This window comes from Cryptomeria japonica, chromosome 2, assembly GCF_030272615.1.
Source record: "Cryptomeria japonica chromosome 2, Sugi_1.0, whole genome shotgun sequence".
Classification (NCBI taxonomy): domain Eukaryota; kingdom Viridiplantae; phylum Streptophyta; class Pinopsida; order Cupressales; family Cupressaceae; genus Cryptomeria; species Cryptomeria japonica.
In genome coordinates this window covers 65,204,618-65,225,107 of record NC_081406.1, presented here as the reverse complement: position 1 = coordinate 65,225,107, position 20,490 = coordinate 65,204,618, and the positions used below count along the sequence as shown (strand labels likewise).

Below are 20,490 nucleotides of genomic sequence, written 5' to 3'. Positions count from 1 at the left end.
GCACTTTCAACTTGCCTTTAGTATAGAATAGGTTTTGTTATTGTATGTGGCAACAATAATCATTTTGATTTGGTCCTAATTGACCCATCTTTTCATTATCCTCAATCTGAAAACATTTAGATACACCCTTATTAAAAAGATGATGCAACTCTTGTTTTTATATATAGAAGTGGACTCCATATCCAAAACTTCTAAAAGATTTAATAGAAAAAAAAATTCTAATAAATAAATAAATTTGAATATCTACACTAATAGGAAAATAATTTCTAAACACATATTTACCATTATTATTACACTGACCTGCACCTTTATAAAACACATATTTCCCTCCAAAATAAAATAAATAAATAAAACCTTGTTTTTGCGGTGCATGATGAGCGGATATAGAAAGCCTTTATGCGATGGTTGTTTATCATTCAAATCAAAATATTATATGATAACGATGAAAAAACAAAAAATTCTGTTGACACAAAATGCTCTTATCTATTATTAGAATTCTGTGACGAAAAATGGTCTTTATCTATTATTAGTTTGTTTATACAATTATGGACGGACATCAATTCATATTTAATAATGTGGTGGGATTGATGTTCTGAGGGAGAATCTCTTGTTCTTCTCAGCCGCCAGAGTTGCTGTTTACTGTAAGTTCGCACTCGTTACAAGCCTATTATCTCTATGTTTTTTATGTCACGATACAAATCTTTTTGAGATTATTGAAAATAACATCATATGCGTTGTTTTGTACGAAACCCAATTCATAATTAGGCCATTAGAAGTGTCTGCAAAATTTCCTATACTGCCTGTAATATTAATACCCATTTCCCCCACTAAGAAAATATCAGTTTCAATAAGTTTTGCCTAGTTTTTGAGTTGATCGGTGGGTCTGGGGTTTCTCAAAGACTAAGCATTTTGTAGCTCCTAATTCAAACAATTTTTGTTTTTGTTTTTTCTTTTTCAATGGGTACCTGTTACTGTTAAAATTCTGATCTTGTAATTGCTGCCGTGGCTCCTGATTAAGTATTTTTTATTTTTTATCAATTGGTGCTATTTAAGTAAGTTTTTTTTGTTGTTTTACAATCGGTGCTTGTTACTGTTAAAGTTCCGATCTTGTAATTGCTGCCATGGCTCCTGAATTTTCCATTCTGGTGCGCATCTTCATTGATTGGTGTGATAAGTTTTGAACACAGCAATCACAGTTTTCAACTCGGCCCGTTTTTCTATCACAGCAGTTAATGTTGCCATTTTGATCGTGTAAGTGTAACAATATTCAGGTTGCTGAATTTTACTAGGTGATTTTTTTTAAAGGTCACCTCCAAGCAAGACCCAAATAGCTCACACGTACATTAGCTTATTAAGGTCACCTGTTTACATGAAGACTGGAATCCTAGGGAGTTTGCAATTTGTCTGATGATTACCAACAATTAACATTATAATTTGTCTTTCAACGTCAAAGCTTGCATATGCATGAAATGATCGTTCAGTTTGAAAAGTGAGTAGCTTACAGGACAACGTATATACCATATACTATCTAGTATTTGGTATTTAGAATTTTTTATTTGTTCAGCCTTGATTTTTTGTTTTTCAATATGTATATTTGTTCAGCTTTGATTTTTTGGTTGGAATACATAATTTGAGGTTTTGGAAAGCCTTTATCATCGTATCAAAATTTTAGACCGTTCACATAGGTAAAGCTGAAGGATATGTATTGCATTCGTCCAAAGGAAAGAGATGGAAAACTCTCAATCTTAGAATATAGGTAATACCACATACAAATACATATATCATGCAACTTCAACAATGCAAATTAACATTCCATGTTTCACATAGGTGAAGCTGAAGGATATGTATTGCATTTTTCCAAAGGAAAGAGATGGCAGACACTCAATTTAGAATATGATAAGACCATGCAACTTCAACAGTGCAAATTAACATTCTATATATACAATTTCTGGGAAGAAATCTATTTCTTAGTCCACATCCAGGAAATTGCTATCAATGAATATAAATTTTGAAAAGGCATTAAATAATAAATTCATAAACATTACTAAGGTTGTTTAATTTTACAGTTCTAGATGCAAGAAAATAGCCTCAGCTGAATGCTACAGCAGGGATTTATAAATGGCAGATTGTAAGATAAAAGTATGCCATTGATTGAATACTACATACTATTCTTCAGATATAGCAAGTCTTAGATGACATGAGGCCCACCTCTGATATTACAGGATCTTGTTGCAATAAATAATTTGCAACAATCTCTTCCAAAAAGAGGTTTAGTTATTTATATGCATTATGATAGAAGTATGCCATGAATTTTCACAATAATCAAGAATGCTACATGCTATTCTTCTGATATAGCAAGACCTAGATGACACGAGGCCCACCTCTGATATTACATGATCTTCTTGTATTAAATATTTTGCAGCAATATCTTCAAAAAAGCGGCTTCATTCTTTATATGCAATCAAGGTGCCAATTAAATGCTGGGAAGAGGCCCATGCCTCACTGAATCAACCTGCTCTTGAATAAAGCATCTAGGATGGGCTGGATTTGATCTTCATTTGCTTCTCAGCTACCTCTTCGACAAAAGGAAACAAGGCTCCTCATAGTGCCACAAGTCAGCATTAAAAAATGATAGTCCTGCACACAGCAAAACAAAATCAAATTTTCATTAATTATTGCTAAAGCAGTCCAATATCAAATTTATTAGTCAAGTCCCTACAATCATATTAGTCAACAAATACTCAGCAAGAAATCTGATCCCCGAATTATCTCTATTTGACAAATAATGACAAATTTGCATCCCAGTCACAAAGTATTTCCAATAGAAACTGACTGTCAAACTTATTGAACCTTGAGCATATGTGTTGGCCTAAAGAGAAGACACCACAACACAATGGAATGGTCCACCATATTGGCATAGCCAATAGGGACACCTATCATCGTTTAATTGATTCGCTATGATGCTAGGCTGTATAAGCATCATGTAGATACATGTCATTGTTTAATTCGACCCCGTATGATGCTAGGCTGCATAAGCATCCATTTGGACATACTCAAACTACAAAACAATGATCATTTGATAACTTGAACTTCAAAGAGAAGAATGAGCAATGGTCATTGATATTAATATATTTTAAGAGACCAGCATAGTGATAAGCTATATATAATATATAGTGGAAATCATGATATATTGGGTTTTCAAGGATTGTTAGGTGAGAAATGATATCACGGCTCTCAAAGCTTCAAAGGGTGTTAGAGCTCATGAGATCTTTGGGTTCCAAGAATTGTTGGATGAGTTATGATTTAACAACCTTTAGAAGCTTCCACAAGCAATATAAACATTTTGAAGGAAAGCTTTGAGATTGTCAGCTTGTGGTTCTCATCAAGTGGTGTCCCTTAGATCTTTTGTTTAACCCTATGCAGACAATACATTAGTGGTTGGATGATGTGGAGGATTCTTTGGTTCTTGGAGCCCCAAAGGGAGTTGTGCAAACTTTTGGAGAATTTTTCTAAGGGCTATCAAATGAGATTTGATGTAATGATCCTTGGAAGCCAGAGGTGGTTGATAGGACCATTGTTTGTTCTGAATAGGAGCATGACATGTAGCCAAGGTCCTTAGCTTTATAGAGCATAGGAGTTATAAGTGCGGAAAGCTTAATACAACAGGTCATAGATCATTTGGTAGTATACATTCCTAATTTTGGTCGAACTAATAGGTTGAGACCAATGACTATCTAACATGTCACCTAATAGGCTAGAAATAGGGGAGATTGTTATGCCCCTAACCCTATAGTGTGTATTGGGTTTTGAGTAGTCAGCTTGTGGCTACCTTAATCCTTAATTAAATCATATTATCATTATTGTATTATTATTTAGTTAATTAGGTCGGCCTAACAATTATACGTTGTTGTCTAATTCATCTTGGATAGGTAGAGGTTAGTTATATTATCATCATGTTGAGTATTGTGTACTTGGTGAAGACCGTGGGAGCATCTACCTCGAAATGGATCAGGAGGTTGCCCCCTCAAAGTGGCATATTATTATCAAGTCTTTGCAAAATATTTTATATCATATACCTCTTTTGTGTAAGTTTTTACATAACAAAGACCTTGCAAACATCATTTTTATCTATGCATTAAGAATTTCATCAACCTTGCGATTTGTGCGATCAATGGATGACATGGAGGAACCAACAATTTTTGCAATGCCAAAGATTGTCAAATTTCTCAACTTCTTTGACCTTCAGGGTTACCTAATGAGAAATGATCCAATGTTCCTCAAAGGGGAAGTGATGATTGAGGGAAGTTGTTATGTGTGACAAATGATTAGTAGTTACATGAGCAATAAAGTAAAGTGCATAAGAGTACATGAGGGGTGTAGCGAAACCAAAGAGTAATGTACAAACAAAGGATAATGCTTACGGGTCAAAGGAATTGGCTTTGAATTAAAGATTTGAAGGCTTGCATGTGTAAGCTTGAATAAAATGGCCCCCATGGATGCTCAATGAGGCCAAAAGAAATAGGGTTTTAAGTACAAAGCGTAGAGCCAAGAGAAAATATAGAGGAGTTCATGGGCCAAAAAAGAATGTCTTAGATCAGATATTAACAAGGCTCATTGACAATTGCAAGAATGCAAGGGTTAATATTGGCACCAAAACAACTAGAAACCATACTAGGACAAACAAGATTGAGTCGAACCAAGCATAAATAAGATTGAGGATTCTAAATCTAGTGGCCTTGAGTTCAATTTGGACTTGATTGTGTTAAGGCAGCAACATTATCTAAAATATTGGGGATGGGCAAGAGACAACTAGGGGATGCATCTTTGGTCTGCATGACACCATTATGAAGTCTTCCATGTACCAAAATGGGCTGAATGAGTCCTAAAAAAACATCTAGTGAGTGGACACAAATGAGTGTGCCACATAGAGTGAAAAGTGTGAAGTGTGCAACTTTTGCTTCCATAAAAGCTCAATTTACTAAAAAAGAAGAAATTAATAGGTGGACAATACATGACATCTATTATAGAACCTTGGGCTTCACAAAAACAAACAAGTTAAAAAGGAGAATGTAAGGGGGTTAGATCTAGGAAGAGAAGGAAAAGGTGTTCGATAGACATGAAAATAAAGAACTCCTAAAGTATAATGAATGGAGGATATTGTCTTCTTAGATCATCTATGGGAGTTGTGGAAGATGTAGTAAAGAAGTAAGTTTTGGAAGTTTGAACCACAAGTGACTTGATTAAGAGACAAAGTTTGGTGTTGATTTTGAAAGACACGGAATCTTTCAAATTGATTGGTAAAGAGGTAAAAACCATGGTTGGATTTTGGAATTCCAAAGCTCTTCTCCAAGCGATTCATCATACTTGGTGTGGCCAATAGTGATTTTCTGGAGGTTGTATTAACTTGTTACTTGTACTAGCAATATTGTTGGGGGTAGGAGGGAAAGCTTGGAAGCATTGTATTTGGAGAGGCAAGAAATTGTGAGATTGTGCATTGTGAATGTTTAATTGAAGGCATCCAAAGAAATAAGTAGGGAATACTTTGCTTTAAGGTATAGCATAACAATTAATGGCAATAGCTTAGCAGATAGAGTATGAATTGGATTGTTCTTTCTACATTTGAATACAATTTTATCGCAAAGTATCTTGCTTCTCACATAGCTGAACTATGGAATATCTCTGCCTCTGGAGGATTTTCCCAACTTATAAAATCCACAATGTTACATTGTAAATGCTCTTCTTCTTTTCAACTTTGATGCTTTATGATCTTGTTGCAATGTTCGTGTGATTTATGTTATTTTATGGTCATGGACTAACATTTCCATTGTTAAATTTAGAACCAGATAGATAAAAAAACTCAGAAATCTGAAACAAGGATTTACACAAGAACACAGAACACAAAAACTTATCCTGGGAAAACCCTCCACCTGAGGGTGAAAAACCCAGCCACACCAAAATTGATCTTTATTATTAACACATAACTGATACAAAGCTGATATGCTTAACAAAAATGATTGTTATCACTTTAACAATCAACAGCATATAACTCCAAAAAAAACTTCTATCACACCTGCAGCATATAACTTATGTTACAATGCATATCAATCGCACATTAACCGTACACATAAAGATTATATGAAAGACGGAAGAATACAAGATGGCTGCTGAAGATAATTGCCTTCGAATCTCTTCACTGCGACTAATCACCGAAGGAACTAAATTAACTTTCCTTTAAAGAATTCCTCTACACACGGAATACAATACGATGGCACTTTCTTCTCTTCAAGAATAAGCACCCAAAAAGAATCAAGAAGCGAGACGGAGCCTCACGGAGGAATGCGGAGGAATATAACTTCAAACGCACAGTGACAGTTACACGAGTGTAACTCTTCCCACACCGACACTTATCATAAAGACGACGATACCAAGCAAGGCTCGCACCAACAGTGGTCTTGAAGATAGATCCACAAATGAATTTCTTCTCGGAGAAAATATGAATGGCAACGAAGATGAACTGCTGGCAACATAATGCATCCATAAGTGCACGAGCAAGAGGGACGGTGACAGATATTACCAAGAACCGAAACATATCCATCAACTAGGAAGCAAAGAAAATAAACAGCAACAATCAAGGAGCTTAGAAGGTCGAGCAAAATCACGAACTGAGGAAGAATGCAAACAGCAAGACGAACCTTACTGTCATTGCAGGAAATGATGTCTCCTGTAGTTACAACATTAACATCCATTAGGTTGTGAAATGAAAAATAAGTGTTATAAGTTCCCTATCCCTACCTTGTTTACTCAACTTGCAAGAGAAAGCATATAAATAGATATGCTACTGCTCATTATAATCTCCATTAAGTATATTTGGAGGTTGTAAAAGCTGTTCTTGGAATTTTGATACATGACATCATAATCTTACTAAAAGTTAAGTGCGAAGCTATTTATACTTTCCTTTTTTGGTACATTAAAGGCATGCCAATCATAGAACAATTTTAAACAAGTAGCTAATATTGGGATTAAATTGTCCAACATACATAGGATCAATTACTGATATGGCACATTAGCACACTTCAGTTTTTGGATTTTTTTAATTTATTTTTATGAGGGATCGATTGAAACCTCACTCATCAAAAAAATGATAGGCGTTTTTACATCCAGCAAGATCAAGATACTATCACTTATTCCAATTAAAAACGCCACTCAAGAAAGACACCTTAGCCTAAGGGACAAACAAGCCACCAAGCTTGCAAAAACTATGGCAAAAATGTACAAAAAGAACCAAGGAAAAACAATTTACAAACCTCCATTAATCAGAAAGATCAATATGGACAAATCGGCAACAAAGAAATATCCAAAACCAAACTAATACATTCAATAAGGCACTCCTCTACATAGAAACAACTCAATACAATACATCAACTGGCATCCTACACTTCCAAGGTAAGAGATTTTTCATAGTCCATTGTGATCACGTGTTGATTGCTTCATTGCTTCTTGCCACAGTTTCTCCAATTCAGATTTCTGCCCTGTGTGCTTCCTAGGTTTATCCACTGAAAACAACACCTTAGCCAAATCCTGCAAACAATCTGAAATCCTCAAGGCAGGCAGATCGTCCTTCAATACCAATTGATCGTGCTTCAAAAGTTGTGATTCAACTTCATCAGACAAGCTCTAAGTCAACTTCCATCTCTCGACCCTGCTCCTGCAGAACCTTAGAGACAAGATTCCACACCCCTTTACCAATGGATTTGCTGTTGGCATTTTTGATGTTTATGTTGTGATTGTCATTGATGGACACACACTTGCTTTGAGATCACTTTTTATGTATGAGTTCCAAACCGGTATTATGTATTATAGTCTTTAGGCTATCGGTGTTTTGCAGAAAGTGTTTACCGATCTCAAGCGGTATGAAGACCTCAAACAGCTCGAGGATCTCAAGCGGAGCAAAGAAACTAAAGCCATAGCTATCATTTTCCCAGTGTTCATTTTTGACAACTGGTAATCGGTTTAATGTTTTAACCGATATTACTCTGTGATGAGTTACCAACCGGTATTTTTGTGATGAGTTACCATCCACCGACACTTTGATGGTGATTTTGTGCCATATTATCAAATGTGTCTAGATGCAATGAACCTAGGAACTTGCAATATAATCCTATTGGACCGACATGAAATCAGATTCCTTTTTAAGGACATCATGTCTAGGGTTTTAGTTGAAGTAGCTGTTAAGGTTTTTTTTGGATGTTGATGAGTTTTTGTATGTGCGATCTTAGAAGAGAAGATCGAGTCTATGTGCTGTAACAGAGTGTGGATTTACTGAAGATTGAAGTAATGCTGAAATGCATTAGCAATGAGCTATCATGGATCTAACCAAGCAAACTGTGCTATTTGCTAGATCATTCACTTGTTGATTACTCACATCTTCGACAAGTCTGAAACCCCTAACCGGGTAGGCTCAGAAAAGCCTTTGTAAATCCTCTAACAAGGTGGTTCACATCTGTGGATCTGAAATCCTCTCACAAGGTAGTCTTTAATCGGACTTATCTCCTAACAGAGATTGAGATTCCTAACAGGATCTGTTCCGGTGAAGAACATTGTATGACCTTAACCGGTCTGGTTACTATTTTGTAGATAGTTACTTGTGAGTTTCATCTCACCGTGGTTTTTCCCATTTGGGTTTCCACGTCAAAATCTCTTGTTTTATGGTGATTGTGCTTTTGTGGGTGAATGCCTTTTTTGCTGTCTGGTTTGCATTTGTGTTAACCGGTTTGTTAGTAAAACTGTTATACCGGTTTACTGCTAAACTGTTTAAGCGTTTAAGTTCAGTATTCTTTGGTATACTAATTCACCCCCCCTCTTAGCATTCATCAATTGGTATCAAAGCCAACCTTTCTATAAGTTTAATCACTTGGAAAGAGATATGGGGGAATAAACTGTGAGGGAACTTACTCATCGGCTCACTCAAACTGAGAAAGCCTATGATGAACTCAAAGTCAAGTACAAGGCCTCTTTGGCAAAAAGGAGAGAGCATGCTGAGAAACTGATAGAGCTAACTGAAAACAGTTCCTCTGATGAAGTGGACATGGAAGCCCTAGTTCAAGAAGTTGAAAAACTGAATGAGTCTAATGCTAACCTAAGAAGGGAACTTGAAGGACTGACTATCAGGATGTGTCAAGAGCTTGAGAACCGAAAAAAAGCTGAAGATCTGGTAAAAGGCAAAGATCATGAGATCTCCAAGATGAAGCAAGAAATCAGTGCACTTACCACTCATCTCCAAGAGAGTAAAGTGGAAAAAGAGGAAATGCAAGGAGAACTAAACATGGCTATTTCTGAGAATGCAACCTTGAAGGAATCCAATGCTACTATTTCCAAAGAACTCACCGAGTCAAAGGAAATACTTGCCAAATTCAATAAGAGCACTGTTAAGCTAGAGCAAAAGCTTGAATCAGCTAAACCGGTAAAGAATACTAATGGACTTGGTTTCTCTGAATATGAGGAAGGTGAGACCTCTGGAGCAAAAGATGTAGCATCAAAGAAGCAACCGACATCAAAGGATAAAGGTAAGAAAAAGTTCAAACCTAATTGCTTTAATTGTCTCAAGGAAGGACATACTGCTAATGTATGTAGAAATAAGACTTACAATAACTTTCCTTACTTTCTAAACAATAAGCCTAGATCCAATAGATTCAATGGAAATTGTTATGCATGCAACAAGTTTGGGCATAGAGCATATGAATTCAGGTCTGTCATGCACAACACCAGAAGGTATCCTCAAAGGAGTCAAGGAGTTTTTCCTGAACCCTCTGGGAACTGGAATCCAAACCGGTTTAGTACCTATAATCATCAGTCAAGAAGCGGTGGGTATCAAGTGGCAACCGGATGGAGAGCAACCTGTTTGATCTGTCATGATAATGCTCACACTGCTGCAACATGCAGAAGGAAGAATGGAAACATGAATGAAGGACCCTGGAGAGCACCTGGAATGGTTTGCTATCATTGCAACAAACTGGGCCATACAGTAAGATTCTACAGAACGAGAAAAAATATATCGGATGATATACCGGTCACTCCGGAAGGAAAGATTGATGTTGAAACTGTTCAATCGGATATGAAGAAAATCTGGAAAAAGAAGCCAGAAGAAGTGTCTCTAGAAGAACCGGTTTCTGCACCTAGTGTGGAAATCTCTGAACCGGCAAACTAAGCTACAGGAAAGCTTAGGGGGAAACAAATCGGTAAAATATTTCGAACCCCCAGTTTACACCGGTAAAAGACCTTAACCGGTATGTGATACCTGTCAATTGGCAGAAGACCGGAAACGGTAAAAGGCAAATTAGGGTTTATGCCCTAATGGTGGAGCATTTATTATGGTAGGTGGAGAATTCATTTAAAAGGGATTTTCAAGTCATTTTCACTTATGAATTTTCGAGCAAAGAAGTTTTCAAGTGCAGAGCGACAAAAGACGATTTGTCTTGCAATTCAGAGAGATTTCAAAACCTTGAAGAATCTGAAGATAACATCAATCGGTCAAGTGTAGAACTCAAAGCGATAACCCAGCAACTAAAGTAGTGAGTGGCGAAGCGGAATTTGCAAGCCCTAAATCAAGACTTTCAAAGGTATTTTTCGAGTTTTCTGTTTATCATGGCTTCAGCATCACACTCTAGTTCTAGTGCACCCGTTGATTCAGTAGATTTCATCCAACGGAAGGCAAAATATAATGCACTATCCCAAATACCCGCTGGTGTTATAGTGGAGGAAGGTATTTCAGATTATATTGACTATAAAATTGAAGACCTAGGATCTCTAGTGATCCATTCTCAGTTGAGTTTGTTCTACGGGAAGGACAAGAAGATCAAACCGGAATTCAACATCTTGGAAAAGAAGAAGCTTCACAATGCAGTCTATTTCCTTGAAGAATTCACAGATGATCACATCCGCATCATTCTAAGCAGAGTGCACGGTGACAAAATGTATTTGGATCGGACACATGACATCACACCAGAAGCAATTCATGTCATCACCAGTTTCTATAACGTTGGAGAAGTACCAGCCCTAAGGAAGATCAACAAGACCGATATGACCAAGCTCACCGGTTCTGTGAGTGACGATCTGGTCAAGTATGCCTGCATGGTGATAGGTTACCGGACATTCTATGCTAGCAGGATCAACTCTGTCTCTGATGTAGCGGTAAATGTTGGCTACAGGATGATCATGGAAGATGCCTCGTTTGATTTATGCACCTGTATGCAAAGGCAGCTACTGGTGAACCTGAAGTCAATCAAATAGGACAATGCCTTGAGATTTAAATTCGGATAACTATTGGTCGGATTGTTCTTCTACTTCCAAGGCTACTTCCCAGGAGTCGGTAATATTCAGTGGTCTGCTGACCAACCGGTTACAAAGCAAATCAGGGAAAGTCTTCAAGCGGTTGGAACCGGTTATCCTGACGTCCTGAACAAATACTTTGATGAGTTCAGACACAAGACGAGCCAAAGGGTGAGAATATCTGGTGACATTGTCAAGAAGTATGAAGAGGACATCTGCTTCACCATCAGAGTAGATGAGTGCTTAATGGAGGCTGTTGAGCCCAGAAATGAAGAAGTGGAGCCTATGGGTTATGAGGTGATGTACGATATGCTAGATGAGTATGCTTCTACCCTACTTGCTTCACCGCTTGACCCTAAGAAGAAGAGAACCTACACCTATCTGGAAAGGGTTACACTGGTTGAAGAACCCTCAGTGAAGAAAGGAAAGGCAGTGTCATCTGTATCGGCACTGGTTACTTCAGCAAGTCCTAAAGTGACCAAGTAGTCACCGGCAAAGAAGAAACCGGAAGTTGCACCCACCAAAGTATTTGAGAGAAAGCGGAAGACAAAAGGCAACACACCGGACTCAGAAGATACAAAATTTGAAGAACAGCCTAAGAAGACTAGGCAAACAAGAAAGAAGACAAAGACAACGAGCAATGAACCGGCATCATCAGCACCAGTAAATATTGATATTTCCTCTTACAAACCTTTGACACATTGTCAAAGAACTATTAAGAACATTAGGAGAAAAGTGCTAAGTGATTTAGCAGATTATTTTGATGATTTCAATGATAATGAGAAGGAGGAAGTAGAATAGGAAGTCATTCAATATTTATGTATTAATGACCGGTCGCCATCAGAATTTAAATCTGTGACACCGGATTCTTTATATAATTCTTTAGACAACAAATGGCGCATTGCCATAGAAAAGGAACAGGAGATAAGAGAGGAAATATTTGCTCAATATTTTCTTGATGTGTCTAATTCCGAACTTTATGAAGTTATGGAAAAATATAAAGGCCTCTTCTTTATGCGAAGAAGGAGACTCTTGTTGCTAGAAGGGAAAGTCCTTGAGGTGGTAAAAGATACCCACTCTCATGCCCAAGCTGCTCTGAAGTTGCACCAAGTGTCCGAAGCCAACAAGAAGGCTGAACAAGAACCGGAAATTGCAAAACCGGATGAGGTGTATAACAGTGAAGGAGAACGGGTCACTGAGCAACTGGACCCTATTGATGTTGATGCTTTGGACGGTGAAAATGTTACTCTGGATACACCAACAGAAACAGCAGGACAGGAGAAACTGGACAAGGAAAAGGCTGACAAGGAGCAAGAAGAGAAAAATAAAAAGAATCAAGAGGAAGCAGGTGGAGGAAGAGAAGAGGAAACAGGCAGAAGAAGAGAAGAAGCAATAGGAAGAAAAGAAGAAGGAAGAGGAGAAGAAAGAAGAAGAGAAGCGGAAAGAAGAACAAAGGAAGAAGGAAGAAGAGAAAAGAAAGAAAGAAGATGAGGAGCAGAAGAAGGCAGAAGAAGATAAGCAAAAAGCCAAGGAAAAGGAGGAAGCGGCAAAGAGTGTACATGTAGAGACCCCAAAGGCAACCGGTGGTCAAGCCAAACCGGCTGACATCACCAGTCCAATTGACCTCCAATCCGCAAATGAAATAGAGCTACTGCAGAGCATTAAGCGTGCTCAAGAGCGACTGGAATTGCTGAGGAGAAAGGAGCAAGATGTCATTCAAACTGCGGTAGAAACTCTTACCAGCTTGATTCCCGATACCAATCTCCCAAGTACCGATTCCTCTCTAGCTCAATTGAAACTCCTATGCACAGTTGTAGAGGACCAGGTGCAATGCCTGGAAGATGTTGCTGAAGCCAATGCTCAAAAGAAGCATCAAAAGGCTCTGAACACTGCAGTGGTGAAGAAGTTGAATGAGCTCCGGTCCGAACTTCAGAAGGCATAGAAGGACATAAGAGATGCTCTGTATGAGGGGAATCTGCTGCTCAGTAAGATATGTCAACCTCATCTATTTTGTGATGATGTGCTTGCTCAGAAAGACAAACTGCAAACTGATTTGCAGACATACATAAGCACCTTCAAGATGCCTTATGATTCCTTCACCGCATATGGGCAAACCGTTCACCGGTTTCAACTCCAGACTGCAAGAATAGAGTTAGAGATCAGCAACCAGACACGAGATTTGCAAGAACTTCAACTGATTCTACTACCAAGACTGCAAATACTTCAGAAATGTTATCTCAATCTGGATGCCTTAACGGTCACTCAAGAGATGAGTACCTTGGACGCCATGGAAGAACATGTATCCTAGATGCAAACGGAAAGTGAGGTTGCTACCTCATTGCTTGAGTCATGGTCCTTATCCATGAAGACATTTATGCGGGACTTTAAATCAGTTTTTGACAAGTTTCACTCTTTATTGTCATAAACACTTATTATTTTTAATGATAATGGAAACAGGGGTTATTCAGCTGTACTTTGTCATTGTTGGCAAAGGGGGAGTAGTATTCTGTATTTAAAATTTTGCTGCATGTTATGTATACTTTCATGTTTATCTTTGTAAGGGAGTAGTATACATTGTATTTTCTGCAAAAGGGATAGTGTATATGCCTAGGGGGAGTAATTTTGATTATGGCATATTTTTGTTGTAAAACACTTAGATGTCAAAATTTTCCTAAGTGTTGCCATCAATACCAAAGGGGGAGATTGTTGGCATTTTTGATGTTTATGTTGTGATTGTCATTGATGGGGACACACTTGCTTTGAGATCACTTTTTATGTATGAGTTCCAAACCGGTATTATGTATTAGAGTCTTTAGGCTATCGGTGTTTTGCAGAAAGTGTTTACCGATCTCAAGCGGTATGAAGACCTCAAGCGGAGCGAAGAAACTAAAGCCGCAGTTATCATTTTCCCAGTCTTCATTTTTGACAACCGGTAATCGGTTTAATGTTTGAACCGGTATTACTTTGTGATGAGTTACCAACCGGTAATCAGTAAAGTTGTATGAACCGGTAATACTTTGTGATGAGTTACCATCCACCGACACTTTGACGGTGATTTTGTGCCGTGTTATCAAATGTGTCTAGATGCAATGAACCTAGGAACTTGCAATGTAATCCTATTGGACCGACATGAAATCAGATTCCTTTTTAAGGACATCATGTCTAGGGTTTTAGTTGAAGTAGCTGTTAAGGTTTTTTTTGGATGTTGATGAGTTTTTGTATGTGCGATCTTAGAAGAGAAGATCGAGTCTGTAAGCTGTAACAAAGTTTGGATTTACTGAAGACTGAAGTAATGCTGAAATGCATTAGCAATGAGCTATCATGGATCTAACCAAGCAGACTGTGCTATTTGCTAGATCATTCACTTGTTGATTACTCACATCTTCGACAAGTCTGAAACCCCTAACCGGGTAGGCCCAGAAAAGCCTTTGTAAATCCTCTAACAAGGTGGTTCACATTTGTGGATCTGAAATCCTTTCACAAGGTAGTCTTTAATCGGACTTATCTCCTAACAGAGATTGAGATTCCTAACAAGATCTGTTCTGGTGAAGAACATTGTATGACCTTAACCGGTCTGACCTTAACCAATTTGGTTACTATTCTGCAGATAGTTACTTGTGAGTTTCATCTCACCATGGTTTTTCCCATTTAGGTTTCCACGTCAAAATCTCTCGTGTTATGGTGATTGTGCTTCTGTGGGTGAATGCCTTTTTTGCTGTCTGGTTTGCATTTGTGTTAACCGGTTTGTTAGTAAAACTGTTATACCGGTTTACTGCTAAATTGTTTAAGTGTTTAAGTTCAGTATTCTTTGGTATACTGATTCACCCCCCCCTCTTAGTATTCATCATTTGCAACAGTCAGAGTCTTTTTAGATTGAGCCTATGAAAGAATCATCATGCCATCCTCCTGACTTACCATAAAACAACTGTGGTTTAGTTGCATAAAATACTCATCTAGCTTCCCACCTTAGGGGATCCACTTTTCTTAATGAACCAAACTGGACCCTAGAAACTTAGGAGAATGGAACTAAAAAATCTTCTACCCAATCTCATTGTACCCGAACCATCTAGTTTGTAGTCCTTCAATACAAAAATTGAATCCACATTCCATGTGCAAATACAATGTGAATGGAATGCAAAACAGGTTTTGAAATGTCTACAATAACACAAAGTTACAGATCCTTGCAAAATTGTTTTTAAAATCCCCCCACTCCATATCAATCCTCATAAAATCTCCAATCTTCTTTGCCAACAGCTTAATCGTTTCTCAATTTCACATAACCATAGGGAATCTATACAACAAATCCAAAGTTGAACCCTAGTAATAGTTTCAATCTTTAGATCAACAAAAGGGATTCCAAAGGCATACCGGCACACCAACTGTTCCACAAAACCATGAGCCATTGTTCTAGACAAAATCTTGAAGCTTTGCAAACTATAAAATTCATGGAATAAGCCTCTATACAACAAAGATGGAGAGGGGCACTTGATGTTGCTCTAGATGAACTCCATCCAAATGATAATCTTTGCAAACTTTGATCTTATGCCATAAACCTGCTGACTAGAGATCCACTTCCAGATTCTTTGAAAGCTAATCAACACAAACATCTGAGAGGATCGGATCCAGTACATCATCATCAACTAGAGTTATCAGGATGTCCCCTAAGGAGAGGAAAACTGATTCCAACTGTTCCTTATCTCTAGAGAACAGACTCCCCAGTGCCTCAGTAGTAGACTCCTAGACCACACTTCTTCATGTCTCCTCTACTTCTAATCCCCCCTGACAATAGCCTCCACACCAATCTCACCAAAGTTGGTACCTAATGGATTTTCTGGAACTTATCCATGGCAAAGAGTGTCTCCATCAGAATAGAGAAAGAGTGTTAGAGGTATTTTTGCATGCTCAGTAAATCTGCCTGACAGCACCCTCTTCCAGCAGCAAATGCAAATCTTTGTCTGAAACGCAAGCCTTTGGATGAGTTATGAAAGCCCCATTGAAGGATAGAGGGCTTACTGGGCTGAACAAAATGCTGATCATCTGCCCTTCTACCTGCACCTCTGCTGCTTCACCTTCCAATGCTCCACTCTCACTAGCCTTCAATTTTGACCCTGCAATCCCATTTCTTGGATGTTAATGGTATTGTTTTGTGAGAATATTTTGGTGCCATATGTTTCAAAACTCTCTTTTAAAGCTAATGCTTTCCTTTTATTACAATAAGTGGCAGTGATGAATACTGCAGTTGCTTGACGGATTCTATCTTTGGTTTGAAATTCTGGTAGCATAAAGATCTACAGCTGTTCATTAGTGCACCGTAATGTTTACATTCTAGTGTGGATCTGGTATAAGAGAAAAGATTTCTTCCCTCTCATTAATGGTTGTAAAAGTTTTAACACATTTAACTTTTTGGTTGTCGGGGGGGGGAGAAAAAGGATTCTTTTGGCTACTCTTTATATGGACACAAATGTTCTTGACATTCACATCATCTCAGCTTCATTCATCTCCTTGATGTTCGATTTTCATCCTACTAATCAACTTAGTTTTGCTACTTGTTAACAGCTGCAACTAAGTTCTGAAATATTGAAGTAATGAGCTCGATAGACACAGCTAGAGCAGAACTTGCTCTCCTTGTTTTGTATTTAAATAAAGCAGAAGCTAGAGATAAAATATGTAGAGCTATTCAATATGGTTCAAAGTTCCTTAGCAATGGTGAACCCGGTACAGCACAAAATGTTGACAAGTCAACAAGCTTAGCACGGAAAGTTTTTCGCCTTTTCAAGGTTTGCCTTCGAAAGCTATTGAATTGTCATTTCTCTATGCTATTTTAACCCTCTGCAGGTCTTAAACAAGTTCCATGAGATAACCAAGATATGTGAGCATACATGCAGTTTGTGAATGACTTGCATGCGCTTATTTCTCCATCACAAAAGGCAACCCCTCTTCCTCTTGTGTTGCTTGGGAAGGTATGTCTCATCCGTACATGATTGGCTCAGATGTGCATGGTTTCATCACTTTTCAAAAATCGCATTTGTTAAGCACATACTCATCATATATTTCTTTCCCTGCAGTCTAAAAATGCTCTGCTGTCAACCTTTCTGGCATTAGATCAAATTGTCTGGGCAGGAAGAACAGGCATCTACAAGGTAAGTAGTAGCCTTTAGTAACCTTCTAAATCTAATTTTCCCATTTTTGTCAGTAAGCCAAGTTTGTATATGTTAAATGCGGTTTATATTGGACTTCTTTCTCCAGAATAAGGAGCATACTGAGCTTATTTCCAGAATTTCACTTTTCTGCTGGTTGGGTTCTTCTGTTTGCACTACTTTAATAGAGGTTAGTAGGTCTACATTTGTTTCTACTTACTATTTGTAAGGATTTTTTTATGTAAAATATTTATCCAAATAGTTTTGTTGTTTATGGGAATGCTTTCCAGCTCTCAGAGATTGGGCGGTTGACTCTATCAATAAAAAAGTTAGAGAAAGAGCTCAAGCAAGCCACGTCAGGAAATAAGTTGCAGTCGTCTGCTTTTGATTATGGAAATTTAGTAAGTGCATTAATGCATGACAAATATAGAGTAGTTTATTAAATGAATCTATTATTACATTTTGTATATCGAATGAGAGAGTAGGGACTAGGGAAAGCATTTAAGGTATATGTCTACAAAGGGTGGCTTATTTTTTGAATTGTTTTGTTTGCAGAATGAGCAATACCTTTCCAAACTCAAGCAATCAAATGATCGGCTGTTGAACTTGATTAAATCATCAATGGATATTGTGGTTGCTGTAGGGCTGCTTCAGTTGGCTCCCAAGAAAGTTAATCCACGTATAACAGGAGCCTTTGGCTTTATAACCTCTCTCATCTCCTGCTATCAGGTATGTTGTTCTGCTAAAGTTAAAGTTCTTGGTTTGAAGGCATGATTATGGTCTTCTCATGAGCCTTTAGTAAGTACAAAAACACTTAGCTCTATAGTCTGATAAGTTCTATTGTCATTTTTGCAGTTGCTGCCTGCCCCATCAAAGGCAAAGGTCCAGTAATGAAATCAGTGTTAGTGCAAGAGTCAATTCCTCTCTCCGTAAAATCAGTGTCCAGTAATGAAATCAGTGTTAGTGCAAGAGTCAATTCCTCTCCGTAAAATCAATGCCGACATTGTTCTTTAAAATTAGACATAAATTATGACAACAATCTACAATAATTCCTGACAACAGGCATAAACTTATATATTCTATATGATTGTAAATTATGAGTGGTTTGAGTCAAGACTATGATAAGCCCACATTATTTTCTTCCTGTATATTAAAAGCATATAGATTCTTGGTCTTTTTCTTTATTTCATGTCCATTCATAAATTATTGGCAAAATTATGTAGTAAAAAATATATCTCTTGGCATTTTTGCATACCTAGGTCACTCTTCCCAGTCAAAATGAATCAATGCTAATGCTCTGTTTACAACTAGTAGAAACAGTCTTTTCATGGGATTTGCAAGAGAACTAAATAGAAGCTTCAAGCGCCCAGTTCCGAATGCATTCATCTCAACTCAATATAAATTTTTGCATGACAATATAAATTATCTGCAGTCACCAGAAACCTCAAGTATAGATATGAGGGCACCATCCCTACCCCCTCCCACATATTTTGGTGACAATACGTGTTTATAATATTGCCCTACTCAGTTTTGAATGCTTTCAGCTCGACTCGATATAAAATTTTGCATGAGAATATTAATTATCTTCAGTCACCAGAAACCTAGTATAGATATGAGGGCGCCATCCCTACCCCCTCCCACATCATTTGGTGACAATATGTGTACATAATATTGTTGTACTTGTACATTTACTCCCAAAGCTTGATTTGTAAGGGGTTCCCTTGCCCTCATAATTTATCTCCAAGTGTTCAATGCTATGATTATCTTCCTCAAGGCTGTAGTAATTGTACATTCGCATGCCAAATAGCAAATCAGTAGTTAATAAACTTTTTGCCACAATAACTTCAAAAAGACGATCAACTTCAGTTCTTCTAGTTGTTCCAACATTTTGTGAGTTCGGAACTGCTGAGCCTCAGTATAAGTCCCTACGGGTAGTTGATTGTAACCTGTATCCCTCATAATGTGCAGAGATGGGGAGATGCACCAGAAATGTTACCTAAAATCTTAAAAAATAAGAGGGATGATTTGGGGATATTCCAAGAATTTTCCCTGGACAGAAACAAAAACAAACAAAAATCCCCACCCCTGGGTATGTCTGATTGCCCTAGATGACTGAAGAATTGAAAAAAAAACATATTTTATTTTTAAAATTCTAGACACGGTTCCCCTTTTTCACTTTTATTGTGACTGTGATTTCTCCTACTTTTCTTAAGAATCAGTTTCCTTTTCTATGTTTTATACACTGTGAGCTCCACTTCCCTGTGTTATGCCCTAAATTCTGGAAATCTTTGAATCCATCCCTAAAACACATTTCGCATACTCAAATCTTACGTGACGATGAGAAAATGAGCCGGAAACGGATTGCTTTGCTTTGACTTTATGTGAAATCTTATAGAAAAATCCTATATCTAGTAGTGACATGATTTGAATGTATCATCAACTCGAAATGGTATTGTGGAGATCAGTTTATCAACAAACTTATCAACCAAAAAATAATTTTAATGGTATTATGGTTACCTTGATAAAGCAAATAAACCAGAGTTCCCAAACTTGCCGCGAGTTAGGGGAGTTCGTCGAGTTGGCGAGTCGAGCCAAGCTCGGCGAGTTTTGCTGACTTGGGACTCGGACTCGGCGAGTTTTGCCATAACTCTCCAGTAGGCGAGTTAACAGCATAACTCGCCGAGCTTGGCTCGACTCACCAACTCGACGAACTCGCCTGACTCGCGGCGAGTTTGGGAACTCTGGTTTATTTGCTTTATCAAGGTAACCATAATACCATTAAAATTATTTTTTGGTTGATAAGTTTGTTTGGCGAGTTATGGCAAAACTCGCCGAGTCCAAGCTCCAAGACTCGGCCACGATAGGTCAATGTTTTGACTTGTTTGACAAGTTTTTCTCTCCATCAGGATTCATATATGGAATATAACATTTAAGTCTTTCTTATACTTTAAGTTATATTCCATATATATTGTCAGGATGTTTGAGAGTGGTTTCGGACCTCCATGAGTTATAATGCAAAATCTAGTTT

General features: G+C 37.8%; 1 protein-coding gene across 2 annotated transcripts; it reads left to right on the top strand.

Annotated features, from left to right (window-relative positions):
• Positions 1 to 380: 380 nt before the first annotated feature.
• On the top strand, positions 381 to 18,646 carry LOC131060524 (peroxisomal membrane protein 11-5). Of its 2 annotated transcripts, XM_057993771.1 has the most exons (8): positions 381 to 641; positions 16,882 to 17,102; positions 17,211 to 17,285; positions 17,391 to 17,465; positions 17,572 to 17,652; positions 17,753 to 17,863; positions 18,018 to 18,191; positions 18,318 to 18,646. In XM_057993771.1, exons 2-8 carry the CDS (start codon positions 16,911 to 16,913, stop codon positions 18,351 to 18,353), a joined length of 744 nt encoding a protein of 247 aa, XP_057849754.1. In that variant the 5' UTR covers positions 381 to 641; positions 16,882 to 16,910; the 3' UTR covers positions 18,354 to 18,646. The 2 variants fall into 2 exon arrangements, with proteins under 2 accessions (XP_057849754.1, XP_057849755.1); XM_057993772.2 differs by lacking the exon at positions 16,882 to 17,102 and having other exon boundaries at positions 428 to 641; positions 17,161 to 17,285.
• The last annotated feature ends 1,844 nt before the right edge of the window (positions 18,647 to 20,490 follow it).

Excerpts from the sequence above, each read along its gene's own strand:
- LOC131060524 (XM_057993771.1), top strand. The coding sequence starts at position 16,911 with ATGAGCTCGATAGACACAGCTAGAGCAGAACTTGCTCTCCTTGTTTTG. Across the intron at positions 17,103-17,210 it reads AAGTTTTTCGCCTTTTCAAG|TTTGTGAATGACTTGCATGC; the intron begins GTTTGCCTTCGA and ends GCATACATGCAG. Across the intron at positions 17,286-17,390 it reads CTCTTGTGTTGCTTGGGAAG|TCTAAAAATGCTCTGCTGTC; the intron begins GTATGTCTCATC and ends CTTTCCCTGCAG.